Source organism: Pongo abelii, chromosome 10 (assembly GCF_028885655.2).
Source record: "Pongo abelii isolate AG06213 chromosome 10, NHGRI_mPonAbe1-v2.0_pri, whole genome shotgun sequence".
Lineage (NCBI taxonomy): Eukaryota > Metazoa > Chordata > Mammalia > Primates > Hominidae > Pongo > Pongo abelii.
This window is the reverse complement of record NC_071995.2, coordinates 91,213,892-91,229,781: the sequence shown is the minus strand read 5'-3', so window position 1 is coordinate 91,229,781 and position 15,890 is coordinate 91,213,892. Positions and strand designations below refer to the sequence as shown.

Here is a 15,890-nt window from a genome sequence, read left to right as displayed (position 1 = left end):
TTATACTATTAACCAGTTCAAAAGAAAGACCTGTGAGAGGAACACTACAGGTGTGCATTGCTTAATGATGGGGATATGTTCTGAGAAATGCATCCTCAGGCAATTTTGTCATTGTGTGAACATCACAGAGGGAACTTACACAAACCTTGATGGTGTGTAGCCTACTATACACCTAGGCTGTAAGGTGTCACCGGTGGTTCCCAGGCTACAAACCTGTACACCATGTTATGGTACTGAATAATGTAGGCAGTAGTAACACAATGGGAAGTATTTGTGTATCTAAACATAAACTAGGTAGAGCAAAACTACGTTATTATAATCTTACGGGACCACTGTTGTATATGAGGCCCATTGTTGACGAAAGCATCATTAATGCAGTGTGTGACTGTATTTGTATCTCCACTTCATGGATAAAAACATCGAAGTTTCAGGTGGTTAAGGAAATTGTGCAAGATCTTATTGCCACAGAGAAGTGGAGCTAGGATTTAAATTCAGGGAGTTTGACTCCAGTAGATTTTAACTCCAGGTCCTGCCGCCCCCTATTGGTAACCCCAGATGACTCTGACTTTGGGGGAAGTTTTACTGGCATTCAATACTTTTGTTTGTTTGTTTGTTTTTTCCTCAAGACAGACTGTCAAATATCTCATCATTTGGCTTTCATGCTAATGTTGCCCCAGTGGCTAATACGGATATATTTAACTTTTCTCCTACTTTCTATTTGAGCATTGGAAGGTTAGTCTATAGTCTTATAGAAATGTAGCATGTACGTTTCTCTTCTCACTTTTGGGGCTGACCTGAAAATTAGGTAAGATGGACAGCTTCCTATGAATACAAAATTGAAGGGATGCTAGGAATGTTTCCCTATCCACGAAAGCATCTCCCTCACTTGCTTCTGATGTTTAAAATTTCCACCAACACAGCTTCACTGCTTGGCTTCAAGCTGTCTTTTGTTAAAATGTAAATGCATTGGGGATAGATAAGTGGCACTGTAATCCAAGAAGCCTGCCAACCTGCCTGTCTTCCTTCTTCCATTCATCTTTTTGGAAGTAGACTCTTTCTGGGTACTGGATGCTAGAGGTTCAAAGATAAATAAGAAGCAGTTTCTGCGCTCAGGAAGGTTTTGATTCTCGGGGGCAGATGAATGTAAAAGAAACCAATATAGTGTTTTAGAAATTATGATGGAGACATTTATAAGATGCGGGGAAACCCAAAAGGGAGAAATGTACTGGCTGTACTTGGAAAGATGAGAGTGTACATCCCTTAAGCCTAAATTCCCTCACACTTGCGTAAGAATGAATTGTGAAGATTTTTTTTTTTCCAGAGGCCATATTCTAGTGATAAGAGAGGAAGGTTTGAAGTGAGTATGAGTTCACTTAAATATTACAGAATGAGAGAGGGAATGGCAGGAAGAACGAGTTCACAAAGAAAAACGTGAGAGCAAGGGTTTACCAGTTAGCCGATTTCAGAGCTATGAGTATATTGGGCACTTGTCACTTACACATTGTCAGGTTACATATTAAAACACTATAATACCTGTAATCCCAGCACTTTGGGAGGCCAAGGAGGGCAGACGACTTGAGGTCAGGAGTTTGAGGCCAGCCTGGCCAACATGACGAAATCCTGTCTCTACTAAAAACACAAAAATTAGCTGGGTGTGGTGGTACACACCTGTAATCCCACCTACTCGGGAGGCTGAGACAAGAGAATCACTTGAGCCCAGGAGGCAGAGATTTCATGAGCTGAGGTTGTACCACTGCACTCCAGCCTGAGTGACAGAGCAAGACTCTGTCTCAAAAAAACAAAACAAAACAAAACAAAGCAAAACAAAACCAAAAAAAAAAAAAAAAAACCCAAACTACTGTAATAGAAGAATCAGTATTTTTGAAAAAGGTTTCATATCTATTCTGCAAGACAAAAAATTTTGCTGTGATTGGAAGCCACAGAGGCAAGCATTTCTTAATTGTATAAGCCAGGGGTCAGCACACCTTTTCTGTAAAGGGACAGATAGTAAACATTTTAGGCTTTGTGGGCCATGCAGTCTCTGTTGCAATTCTGCCATTACAGTGCTAAAACACCCACAGGCAATGCACAAATGAGTGGGCGTTGGTGTGTTCCAATAAAGCTTTATTAACAGAAACAGGTTATGGGCTGAATTTTGGCCATGGGCCATAGTTTGCTAAATCCTAGTTTATACCATTTGATAGGCCTTTTTTTTTTTTTTTTTTTTTTTTTTTTTGAGCCAAGAACCCTCGCTCTTAGATAGACAGCGGGGCCTCATGAAGAGCTCTTCACTCTTCACCTAACATTAGATGACCACGCAGCCTGGCAAGCAGCTGTTCAAGGAAGGGGGCTCTTTGAACAAATGGCTGCTGCAGAAAAGACTGCAGAGACATGTGGAAGAAGAGAAGAGGGAGTGAAGAGAGACGGATCGGGGTTCTGTCTGGGTATGTTTTTTTTTTTTTTTTTCCAGTTCTTGTTTATTAGTAGTAATGTAAGAATCTTGTGATGGTTAATACTGAGTATCAACTTGATTGGATTGAAGGAAGCAAAGTATTGATCCTGGGTGTGTCTGTGAAGGTGTTGCCAAAAGAGATTAACATTTGAGTCAGTGGGCGGGGGAAGGCAGACCCACCCTTAATCTGGGTGGGCACCATCTAATCAGCTGCCAGCAAATATAAAGCAGGCAGAAAAACATGAAGATCTGAGATTGGCCTAGCCTCCCAGCCTTTCTCCCGTGCTGGGTGCTTCCTACCCTCGAACATCAGACTCCAAGTTCTTCAGCTTTGGAACTCTGACTGGCTCTGACTGGCTCTCCTTGCTCCGCAGCCGGCAGACAGCCTATTGTGGGACCTTGTGATCATGTGAGTTAATACTTAATAAACTCTTATCTATCTCTATCTATCTATCTATCTATCTATCTATCTATCTATCTATCTATCTATCCCATTAGTTCTGTTCCTCTAGAGAACTCTGACTAATACAGATTTTGGTACAAGGAGTGGTTCTAGAGAAACAGAGTATTAAGGATGGAGATCTTTCGTTGGTTTTGGGGCTTCTGGAGTTGGCTGCTTCATATGATTAGACCCCAAAATGCTAAGGACTGTACTTCTAATAGTATGGAGAACACTGATAGTCCTTGGTGTGAACCGTTTAGAGAGTCATGCAACATAAATGCATTTGACACTCCTGATTCACTGCTTGTGAGAGGCAAGTTTAGTGACTCTATACATAATACCTTTGACAATATGTGGAGAACCGAGGAACATAATGAAGCTGGTTGGTTGCTCCTAAGTTCAGTGGACAAAGTGTTGAGAAAAAATGATGAACTCAGCGATTCTAACTCCTGGCTTCAGAAGCAGACACTGAGCCTCAAAATTTGCTAAGATTGCCCTGAGTGACAGTCTTATCTCTTGTAGAGAAAGAGCTGAAATTGTGGAAAAATAGACACAAGCTCTTATTATGTGAGTAGCTGACCTGCAATGAAAGGTGCATGCACAGCCCCACCAGGTGCCTACTGTTAAAATGAGGGCATTGATTGGAAAAGAATGGGACCCTGCAACTTGGAATAGGATGTCTGGGAGGACCCTGATGAAGCTGGGGACACTGAGTTTGTAAACTCTGACAACCCTTTCTGCCAGAAAAAAACAGCTTCCCCATCCCCAGTAGTGGCAACATTCCCACCCTGACCCATGCTGCCATCAGCCTTTCCACCTTTGTCTGGGGAGATAAACCCTGCACTGCCTGAGGCAATAGTGATGGCCTCCCTTGAGGCAGCTGGCAGGCAAAATAATGTTGATTCTTCTCAGGAGCCACCCCCAACAACCTTGTTTGCCTCTAGACCTGTAACTGGACTAAAGTCCCGGCAGGCCCCTAGAGGTGAGGTTGAGAGTGTGACCCATGAGGAGGGGTCCTACACTTGAAAATAACTGCTTGAGTTTTCTAATTTATATAAACAGAAATCTGGAGAACCGGCATGGGAATTGATACTAAGGGTGTGGGATAATAATGGTGGAAGGAACATAGAGTTGGATCAGGCTGAATTTATTGATTTGGGCCCACTAAATAGGGACTCTGCATTTAATGTCTCAGCTTGGGGAGTTAAAAAAGGGTCCAAGAGTTTATTTCTTGGTTAGCTAAAATATGGATTAAAAGGTAGCCCACTGTGAGTGAGCTGGAAATGCCTCATCTCCCTTAGTTTAATGTAGAGGAAGGGATCCAAAGGCTTAGGGAGATTGGAATGGTGGAGTGGATTAGTCACTTTAGACCTACTCATCCCAGTAGAGAGGGTCAGAAGATATACCCTTGACCAATGCCTTGTGAAATAGATTTGTGAGGGCAGGACCTGCATTTTTGAAGAGCCCTGTAATTGCTCTTCTCTGTATGTCAGATTAACAGTGGGAACTGCAGTCACTCAACTACAAAATTTAAATACAATGGGAATAATTGGATCCCAAGGTGGCAGAGGCCAGGTGGCAGCACTCAACCATCAAAGGCAAGGTGGGTGTAGCTACCATAATGGACAGAAGATGCAAAGCGGCAATCAGAATAGACAGACTCCTGTAGAGTGCTGGCACTGGCTAATTAATTACAGTGTTCCTAGAATTAAAATTGATAGGAAGCCTACTACATTCCTACCTAATTTTTATAAGCAGAAAACTTCTAGGTTGAATGGACAAGACTAATTTGAATTACAGAAACAGAGACTCACAGCCCCTCAATCAATTTCCAGACTTGAGCCAGTTTACAAACCCAGAACCCCTTGAATAAAGGGAAGGCCAGGTCCCCTTGAGGAAGGACCCCATTATATTACCGACAATTTATGTAGTGAATCTTTTTTTGATATGCAGCCTTGCTCTGCCGTCCAGGCTGGAGTGCAGTGGCACGATCTCAACTCACTATGCTGTGAATCTTTCTCCCATCCTTCCCTAAGGAGACCTCTGGCCTTTTACCAAGGTAACTGTGTACTGGGGAAAGGGAAATGATCAGACATTTTGGGGACTACTGGACACTGGCTCTGAGCTGAGGTTGATTCCAGGGAACCCAAAACATCATTATGGTCCTCAATTAAAGTAGGGACTTATGGAGGTCAGGTAATTAATGGAGTTTTAGCTCAGGTCTGACTTACAGTGAGTCCAGTGGGTCCCCAGACTCATCTTGTGGTCATCTTTCCAGGACCAGAGTGTATAATTGGCATAGACATACTTAGCAGCTGGCAGAACCCCCACAATGGCTTCCTGACTGGTAGGGTAGGGCTATTATGGAGGGAAAGGCAAAATGGAAGCCATTAGAGCTACCTGTACCTAGAAAAATAGTAAATCAAAAAAAAAAATCGCATCCCTGGAGGGATTGTGGAAATTAATGCTACCATCAAGGACTCGAAAGACGCAGGGGTGGTGATTCCCACCACATCCCTGTTCAACTCTCCCATTTGGCCTGTGCAGAAGACAAATGGATCTTGGAGAATGACAGTGAATTACTGTAAGCTTAACCAAGTGGTGACTCCAATTGCAGCTGCTGTACCAGATGTGGTTTCATTGCTTGAGCCAATGAACACATCTCCTGGTACCGGTATGCAGCCAGTGACTTGGTGAATGCCTTTTTCTCCATTCCGGTCCATAAGGCCCACCAGAAGCAATTTGCCTTCAGCTAGCAAGGCCAGCAATATACAATTACTGTCCTGCCTCAGGGGTATATCAATTCTCCAGCTTTGTGTCATAATCTTATTCAGAGAGACCTTGATCGCTTTTTGCTTCTGCAAGATATCACACTGGTCCACCACACTGATGACATTATGCTAATTGGATCCAGTAAGCAAGAAGTAGCAAATACAATGGACTTATTGGTGACACATTTGCATGCCAGAGGATGGGAAATAAATTTGACTAAAATTCATAAAACTTCCACCTCAGTAAAATCTCTAGGGGTCCAGTGGTGTGGGACCTTTCAAGATATTCCTTCTAAAGTGAAAGATAAGTTGCTACATTTGGCCCCTCCTCCAACCAAGAAAGAGGCACAATGCCTAGTAGGCCTATTTGGATTTTGGAGGCAACACATTCCTCACTTGGGTGTGTTACTCTGGCCCATTTATCAAGTGACCTGAAAGGTAGCCAGTTTTGAGTGGGGTCCAGAACAGGAGAAGGCTCTGCAACAGGTCCAGGCTGCTGTGCAAGTTGCTCTGCCACTTGGGCCATATGACCCAGCAGATCCAATGGTGCTTAAGGTGTCTGTGGCAGACAGAGATGCTGTTTGGAGCCTTTGGCAGTCCCCTGTAGGTGAATCACAGCAGAGACCTCTAGGATTTTGGAGCAAGGCCCTGCCATCTTCTGCAGATAACTACTCTCCTTTTGAGAGACAGCTCTTGGCCTGTTACTGGGCTTTGGTGGAAACTGAACATTTGACTATGGGTCATCAAGTCACCATGCGACCTGAACTGCCTGTCATGAACTGGGTGCTTTCTGACCCATCTAGCCATAAAGTGGGTCATGCACAGCAGCATTTCATCATCAAATGGAAGTGATATATACATGATTGCGCTCAAGCAGGTCCTGAAGGCACAAGTAAGTTACATGAGGAAGTGGCTCAAATGCTCATGGTCTCCACTTCTGCCACCCTGTCTTCTCTCCCCCAGTCTGCACCGATGGCCTCATGGGGAGTTCCCTATGACCAACTGACAGAGGAAGAGAAGACTAGGGCCTGATTCACAGATTGTTCTGCATAATACGCAGGCACCACCTGAAAGTGGACAGCTGTAGCACTACAAGCCTTTTCTGGGACATCCATGAAGGACAATGGTGAAGGGAAATCTTCCCAGTGGGCAGAACTTCGAGGAATACACCTTGTTGTGTACTTTGCATGGAAGGAGAAATGGCCAGATGTGCAATTATATACTGATTCAGGGGCTGCAGCCAATGGATTGGCTGGATGGTCAGGGGCTTGGAAGAAGCATGATTGGAAAATTGGTGACAAATAAATTTGGGGAAGGGGTATGTGGATAGACCTCTCTGAGTGGTCAAAAACTGTGAAGATATTTGTACCCCATGTGGGTGCTCACGAATGGGTGACCTCAGCAGAGGAGGATTTTAATAATCAAGTGGATAGGATGACCCGTTCTGTGGACACCACTCAGCCTCTTTCCCCAGTTGCCCCTGTCATTGCCTGATGGGCCCATGAACAAAGTGGCCATGGTGTCAGGGATGGAGGTTACTCATAGGCTCAGCAACGTGGACTTCCACTCACCAAGGCTGACCTGGCTACGGCCACTTCTGAGTGCCCAATTTGCCAGCAGTGTAAATCAACACTGAGCACTCGATATGGCACCATTCCTTGGGGTGATCAGACAGCTACCTGGTGGCAGGTTGATTATATTGGACTTCTTCCATCATGAAAAGGGCAGAGGTTTGTCCTCACTGGAATATATACTTACTCCGGATATGGGTTTGCCTATCCTGTATGCAATGCTTCTGGCAAAACTACCATCTGTGGGCTCATGGAACGCCTTATCCACCATCATGGTATTCCACACAGCATTGCCTCTGACCAAGGCACTCATTTTATGAACAAAGTAGTGTGACAATGGGTTCATGCTCATGGAATTCACTGGTCTTACCATGTTCCCCATTATCCTGAAGCAGCTGGATTGACAGAATGGTGGAATGGCCTTTTGAAGTCACAATTGTAATGCCAACTAGGGGACAATACTTTGCAGGGCTGGGGCAAAGTTCTCTGGACGGCCATGTAATGTTCTGAATCAACACCCAATATACGGTACTGTTTCTCCCATAGCCGGGATTCACAGATTCAGGAATCAAGGGGTGGAAGTTGAAGTGGCACCACTCACCATCATCCCTAGCGATCCACTAGCCAAATTTTTGCCTCCTGTTCCTGCAACATTACGTTCTGCTGGCCTAGAGGTCTTAGTTCCAGAGGGAGGAACACTGTCACCAGGAGACGCAACAATGATTCCATTAAACTGGAAGTTAAAATTGCCACCTGGACACTTTGGGCTCCTCCTACCTTTAAGTCAACAGGCTAAGAAGGGAGTTATAGGTGCCCGCCACCACGTCCAGCTTATTTTTTAAAAAAATATTTTTAGTAGAGATGAGGTTTCACTATGTTGGCCAGGCTGATCTCAAACTCCTGACCTCAAGTGATCCACCTGCCTGGCCCTCCCACAGTGCTGGGATTATAGGCATGAGCCATTGTGCCCAGCCTGACCTAGCTGTTCTTTTAAAATTTACCAAGACTATTTTTGTTATTTCCTCACAGATTCCATATGGTAATGGAAATTATCTTCACATCATTTTTTTGTAAATGGCTTGATGCATCCCATTGATTTGCCTTTATGTCTGCTGGCTCCATCTAATAATCAGAGCTGGACCCAGACTTTACCTGCTCTAGGAAACATTCCTTGATTTAAGACTCACAAATATACATATAGTACATCCACCCCTGATGCCTTCTCTAACCAATTATTTACTCAAAATCTCCACTTAGATGTTTCATAGGTCCTCAAACTCAACATGTCCAAACCTGAACACAAGACCTACACTCTAACCACTCATATTTCATTTCTTTACCCAAGTTTATCTAGGTCAGTGAATGGACACCTTGGTTACCCAGTTGTACAAGTCAGAAGCTTGGAGGTCATTCTTGAAGATTCCTTTTCCTCACCCTGATAGGCTACCATTCACAAAGTCTGGGGGATTGTATCTCCTAAATATCTCTTGCATTGAGATACTTCTTTTTAACCCCACTGCCTTCATCATAATCTAACTTAACAACTTCTCATACCTGAACATTCGAATTATTTGACTCAAGTCTGCTTGCATCCAAATCCCAGGTATATCCATCTGATTGTATCACTGCATTAAATGGTTTCACACTGCTCTTAGGGTAAGGAATAAAATTTCTCAACATCTTACTAAAATAATTTGACTCTAAACATCATTTTTTTCTAAGACTACCCTTTTTCACTTTCTTTGACACAACTGAACTAGATCTCATCTTAGAGCTTTATTCTATTTCACATATGGAAGATTTACACTAACAGCCCCACTCTTCCCCAATCCTTACATCCATACACTTTGCCATGTAACATTTCAATGCTCTCCCACTGTTGGTAACATGTAATTCCCTGACCCTGAGTTCAACTGAGTGACTTGCTTTGGTCAATAAAATTAGACCAGATTCAGAGCTCAGGCTCCAAGAGGCCTTGCATGTTTCTACTTGTCCTCTTGAACCTCTCCCTTCACTGTATAAAGAAGCTGCTTAATTGATCCCATGGACCCATGGGAGCCGTTTGATCCCATGAGCAGGATAAGGAACATTTGGAGTGGAACTGCTCAGCTAAACCTGGCCTAGACCAAGTCATCCCCAGGGAACACAGAGATGTATAAGAAACAATAACTGTCTGTTACTTTAAGTGATTTTTTATCTAGCAATAGCTAACTGATACACAAACATACCAATTTGCATTTCCCTATGGCTTGGTAAGTATCTTCTACCTTTGTTGATACAATTAGGCCAACAGGGATTAAAATCAACAAAGAATGTGTATATGGATGTTATCCTTACTGCTATGAACATCAAACTATTGCTTGAGGATTGAAGTCCAGTAATAAAACAGCAGCTATTTCTCCAAAAAAATCCTCTGTGACTTTTCAAATGAAATGAGGGCTTTCCTGCCAATCCCACAAGTCAGGAAGATAAAATTGGGCATGGATCTTTCCCTTGCTGCTACAGAAACTCTTCATCCCTGTCAGGGATGACAGATCCATTGCTACAACCAGGGAGCCACGCTGAAAGTTCAGAGCTGGTTTCGGAAATGACACAGTCTACTTCATTCTGGATAAGAGCACTGTCTATCATAACAGGTTATTTTAAAGGTCACCCTAGATTTAACCAGGACATCTTGTTCCTTTCTTTTGTCCTCTAAATTTTTCTTTGAAAAGCTGTTGCATATCTCTGGCCTTTCTATTTTCTCTACCAGACAAAACCTACTACTAAGTGGATGTTAATTAAGCCACAGGGCCAAGACACTGACAATTCAAAATGAAAACCATGACTGCATATGGCATTGTATCTTGCCCCCAAATGCTGTGCTCTTAAAGGGAGACTCTTGAAATGAAAACTCTTGCACCTATAAATGTGAAGAGTGACTTGAGTGCTATAAAACAAAGTGCACTGGTTAACACACCGTTAGCTTTGTTAGGTCAGGACGGAAATAAAAATCTAATAGTAAATAGTCAACAGATGTCATAGCACCAGAGAAAATAAATGCATACACACCTGGATGGGTGCAATTCTTCTCCCTGAAATAAATTTAAAGAATATATGTTTTAGTCTTGCTCAAACCCATTCCAAACTCCAAAGCAAACATGTTGAAAGGAGAAACAATAAGCCCTCCTAGTTAAAACATGTTGTACATTTTGGTGGGATTGGAAATTTGAATAACTGGCTCTTTCTCCCCTTTTAAATCAGTGACACCACGTTGTCTTTAAATAGTGTGCATTTGCAAGAGGGCCCCCATTGCTCTTCGGTACCTGACAGACCATCGGTAAGTCTGGCCTTGGTGCATCCTTTCTCAAAGTGCCTCTAAGGACAGAAGAACGTGAGCGAGATCATTTTCTTTCCTCCCCAGATTGCTGCCCTCCTTTCACTTAAGAGCCAATGCTTCCTAAAGAGAATGTGTCCCCTCAGTGTGACTTCCTGTGCTGTCTCCTTTTTAGGATCTACCGGCCCTTGGGGGAACAAAGCAACTCTGAGATCTATTTTGCTTTGTGGTTCAGCAACTGAGAGGCCAGAGGCTTAGAGCTGTGTTACCTGAGGACTAGCGCGTCGTGGGGTGGGGCTGGGCAGGAAGTGGCCTTCTTGCTGCAGAAGAGAGGCCTGGTGAAGGGACCCTTCACTGACAGGCTGAAGCTCAGGAGGGAGATACTTGTCAGTGGGCCGGGTTTGGGGCTCCAGTGGGTCAGCTGCATTCAGGGCCCTTTCAGGTTCAGAGGTCAATCTTGAGTGGAGTCTCAAGGGTGACAGCAAGTATGAAGAATCCTTTGGGCTTCCTGGCAGGCTCTTGGAAAGGTAACATGGGAAGCCCACAGGCTCTCCCCAGCTTCCCCAGGTGGGCACCTGCAAGGCATCCTGCCTTGTCCCACAGCCACGGGTCCTTAATCTCCTCAAAGTGGGCGAGGTGGAGATGCGGCCTGGGGCTTGCCGGTCAAACTGGAGGAGACTCCCCTGGTGCTTTGGCAGGCTCCTCAGCGGGGGCCGAGGAGAGGCTCCGCAGTCTCGGGGTGGCACCTCTGGACAGAATGACTCTGTTTTCTCCATAAAGCTAAGAGGTTCTACCGTTGGTAGAATGTTCCGGAAGACGTATGAGTTGCTGTTCTCTGGATCACATGGAGGGTGCTCAATTTCTGCATCCAAGTGCCACGCTTCCTCTAGTAGTTCTTTTCCTTTTCCAGAGGAGAATGTCAAGCAGGTTATTGCATCTGTAGTGAGGAAGAGCAGACTGTGAAATATGTAGCAAATGAGGGAGACTGCAGTGAGAAAAAAGGTCTAAAATTTCAAAGGAAAACTTCTAATTCTTCATAGGCAATAGAGCTCAGTTCGCATCAGCATCCTTTATGTTCAGAAGATAATTAATATGTGACTCCAGCCTTCTCATCTAAATAGCGTATTGAAATCTGTTTACTGTCTACTTAATATTCCTTCTAGGTTCAAACAAAAAAGCCTTTAAAAACTTTGGTAACTTAAGGTACTTCCTGGAAATCACACAGCTCCTCTCCTTGTGATTATTCCATTTTAAGAGAGTCAAATATACATTAAATCCTCCTTATCATCTACATTTATGTATGTATGTACATACTTTGGTGCATTCTGGGGATGCAAGAACAAGGAAAACAAGGCTCCTTCCCTCAAGGTTTAAATTACAGAATGAGACAGGCTTTGAAGGTAACTGATGTAAAGTATCTGACAATGTCTTTTATCTTAGATTCTATCAGTCTTTACATTTTGGAAAAACGACTTGCAAGTTTGAAAATAAAAACCCAGACATCACCAGGTACCCTACTGTTCATGATTGGAGGTGTTTTTTGCAATCTATGCATGCAGAACATGCTCAAGAAAAGCCGACCCTTCCATTTCACAACTTGATTCATGGGAGTAGCTTATTGCAGTTTCGTTATTCTGTATTTTCCCACATGAAGAAGGTATGTGTGGGAAAACATCAATCCTTAGACATCCCTTATGGCATGAGAGTTGATGCTTGATGATTTGCAGACCAGACGTGGGACTGTGGGACAGGCGAGAGACCCATCTTCCCTGGCCCCAGATGGCGTGGGAGATGGCTTCAGACTGTGCGTGGATTGTTTGTGGATGGAACATTGGTAGTTGACCGTATGTTCTACGATCATCAATAATAGTTTTAGTAAGTTTATCATTCTAAAGCAGAACTCAGCAATCTGAAACCCTTTGGCCACATTTGGATCGCCAAAATTTAAGAATGGCTAATAATTTACTTCTTATAATTTTAATTGCACGGGCAATACTTTTTAGTAGAATTTTTCTAGGGTGTATTATTTGCTTCTTTAACTTGATATAGAGAAGGCTGAAAACCAATAAACCTTTTCCTTATAACCTGACCTCATTCTGTTGACAATCATTCTAGTACTTTGCCAAAATACAGTGATTACTACTATGTTTACTATAGCTCTGTGGAGAATATAATTGTTACAGGTTTCTATAGCATCAGAATATTCACTCCCACACCAAATGGCCCCACACCGATGTACTCCCTAATTTTTATTCCTTACTTCTCACTATGCTTTTTGTACTTGCCTATGGCAACCACTCTCTCCTCTTTGTTTCTTTTAATCTGTGTCAGTCATAGAAGTCCAACAACCTTTTGAATAGATAATTAATAGGTTGTTAGATCTATTCCTATCAGTAGAGGAGGAGCTCAATGTTATGACATTGTCATGACAATGTTGTGACTTGACATTGATTTTGGGGACTTTGTGGTCTCTTATTTTACTCCCTGACTCTTATCTTGTTTAAGGTCAAATAAGTCCAGGCACAGAGGCTCATGCCTGTAATCTGAGCACTTTGGGAGGCGAAGGCGGGAGGATCACTTCAGCCTAGAAGTTCAAGACCAGCCTGGGCAACATAGTGAGACCCCATCTGTATAAAAAGATTTTTAAAGGCCAAATGAAACTAACAGGTACTGGATTTTAGACTGGTGAGTTGTTTGAGGAACTACTTAGATGCAAACTAAAGTCAATTCAACTCTTATTCACAAAAGAAATCTAAAATTCTTAATGTTGGGTTTGTTTTATTTTGAGCTGAGGGCTCAACTGTTATAGAACTTCACATGTAGTTCTATAATGCATGAGGTACCCTTTTTTGCAGAGTGGAGGAAAGAAGGCAATGCCAGTTTAGGAAACTTATGTTCAGTTAAGGTGGATTGTACTAGTTTTGGTTTTAGATTGGTAATTCCTGGATGCTGCTCTGAAGGTTGATACTAACATTGCTGGAGAGGCGTGAAATGGTCCCTCCTGACCATTGATAAAATAAGGTACATTGTTGCTACATGGAGAGGCCAGTTCCTCATTCTCCCAACAAACAAATGCTGAGCTGAGCATCAAATCTATAGGTACTTTCTTTCTTTCTTTCTTTTTTTTCTTTTTAGAGATGGAGTCTGGCTCTGTCGCCCAGGCTGAGTGCAGAGGTGTGATCATAGTGCACTGTAACCTCAAACTCCTAGCCTCACAGAATCCTCACGCTGCAGTGCTCCTGAGTAGGTGGGACTATAGATGCTTACCACCACACCCAGCTAATTTTGAATCAATAGGTACTTTCACACATACATACAATCAGGGCAGTTCTATTATTTTTCTCCTTTAGAAGACTGTCCAAGTTCTAGGCAGCAACAATGTTAAAGGAATTCAGTATATTTGCATAGGCACTTGCATAATAGTTAGATCAGATTTCTTAGTCTTTGGGTTTCCCCTCTGTCCTTTTGGCCTTTTCCTTTCCTCTTTTGAGGGGTTAGGATACAGCTTTGGGTTTCCTTTGTAGTCGTTCAGACACAGGGGTGTAACTGCTAGTAGGAAGTTATTTATGGCCAATAGGATTCACATCGGTAAGAATTATTTATTAGCCACTGTCTTAAATATTGGAAACAAGGCAATAGTAACTGCTGACATGATGCACTGCGGAAATGGAGAAACTTTAAAAACAGCAGGGCTTAGGGAGGTGGTTTGCAGAAAGGCAGGAAGAGCTCAAGCACCAGAGGATATGGGTCTGGTTTCTCTTCCAGTATCACCGCCAACGGCTGTGTGACCTAGGACAAGCCACTTCTCCTCTGCCAACTGCCATGCAGCATTTACCAAGAGGACATCAAAGAACCTCCCTCACAGGCCTGTTGCAGAAATTAAATGAGATAATGGCTAAGGCTCCTGGGAAGCTTTCCCTAAATGACTACACCCAGTGGATCTGATAGAATCAAACGTTAACAAGTCAATCCATTCATGCTAACTCTTCTTTATGTTTAAAAGAGGAAATTAATACATGGTCACCATAAAGAAAATTCACCAGCCTTTGACCTTCCAAGCCTTGAGAATCCAGCAAACACCCATCCACACTGTTGGGGAAGCCATCTCACTGTACTAGAAATGAAACCATTGCAGGTTAATGATTCACTAATTCTAATGAGACCTGGAGAGATCAGCAAAACAAGCGAAACTGATAGCAATAGGACAAAAGGAAAGTGCAAGAGAGAAACCCAGAAAGCAGCTGAATGTTGCCTTTAATACCTGTAAGATGGTCTGTCCCTGAAGGCAACTGCACCAAGGTGGGTCCTGAGGCTCCTCAGAGCCTGCAGATCCAGAGTGAGCTGCCAGGGGGAGGGCTCGGAGCAACGAGTTCCACACCTGTTAACAATGCACCCTCCCGGCTGAGTGAAAGCAACCTTGCCACCAGCTGCAATGAGGAACCGGTCTCTCCCCTCCTTAGAGACATTTCCAGTTATTTGTTTATGAAAAAGCCTAAAGGGAAGCCAGCTCAGAATCTAAGGCAGCCTAAGAACAAGTCAGGTAAACAATGGCTGATCAAATACAGAAATGATGCAAATGTAGCTTTTTACTTCCTCTTGAGGCGTTCAACAAATCATCACTCATAGTTCAGTGAAGCAGTTCTAGGTTTCTATTTCATTTATTTTCTCTAAGGGTGTGAGACGCATTCTTTGGAACTCTACTTTCTTCACATCATAAAACATGTTGTGTTGATCTATTTTATTAATGACATGCTTTGATAAGCATTGAATAGTAGAGGAAATGATTAGAGCACCAGGCAGCGAATTTGTGAACATTAGTTTTCAAATAATTAAAATGCAAATGGAAGAGCATTTATATCTACCAGTATTCTCATTAGATCGGTACCCCAAAGAATATTTATTTGATGCCTAGGTGGAGATAATGCATATGTATACAGCATTAAACGAAAATGTCTATAGACTTTACCAAAACAAAGTCGAAGTAATTCTAATGAAGTCTAATTCACTGAAGTTTTCATTGATTGGACTCTTTACAGATACTTACTGTGAAGGTTCCCTGAGGTCGGTAGTTCTTCAAGTAGGGTCCCTGGATCAGCAGTATCACTATGACTTGGGAACTTGTTAGAAAGGAAAAATCTTCCCCCTCCATTCTCTCCAACCCCTGGAACTCTGGGGATGGGGTCAGAAGTCTGTGGTTTTTTTTTGAGACAGGGTCTTACTCTGTCACTCAGGCTGGAGTGCAGTGGCACGATCTCGGCTCACTGCAACCTCTGCCTCGCGGGTTCAAGCGATTCTCCTACCTCAGCTTCCTGAGTAGCTGAGATTACAGGTGCACACC

The 15,890-nt window shown here is 43.1% G+C and overlaps 1 protein-coding gene across 1 annotated transcript in view; it reads right to left on the bottom strand.

The window, feature by feature from the left end:
• Window positions 1-14,959, bottom strand: part of PLEKHG7 (pleckstrin homology and RhoGEF domain containing G7) — a 69,336-nt gene extending 54,377 nt beyond the window's left edge. The window contains exons 1-3 of the mRNA XM_024257215.3: window positions 14,814-14,959; window positions 10,822-11,489; window positions 10,288-10,310 (exon numbers count right to left, since the gene is read on the bottom strand). Of these exons, the coding sequence (XP_024112983.2) occupies window positions 10,288-10,310; window positions 10,822-11,328 (530 nt within the window). The 5' untranslated portion in view covers window positions 11,329-11,489; window positions 14,814-14,959. The remainder of the gene's footprint in view (window positions 1-10,287; window positions 10,311-10,821; window positions 11,490-14,813) is intronic.
• Window positions 14,960-15,890: the final 931 nt, after the last annotated feature.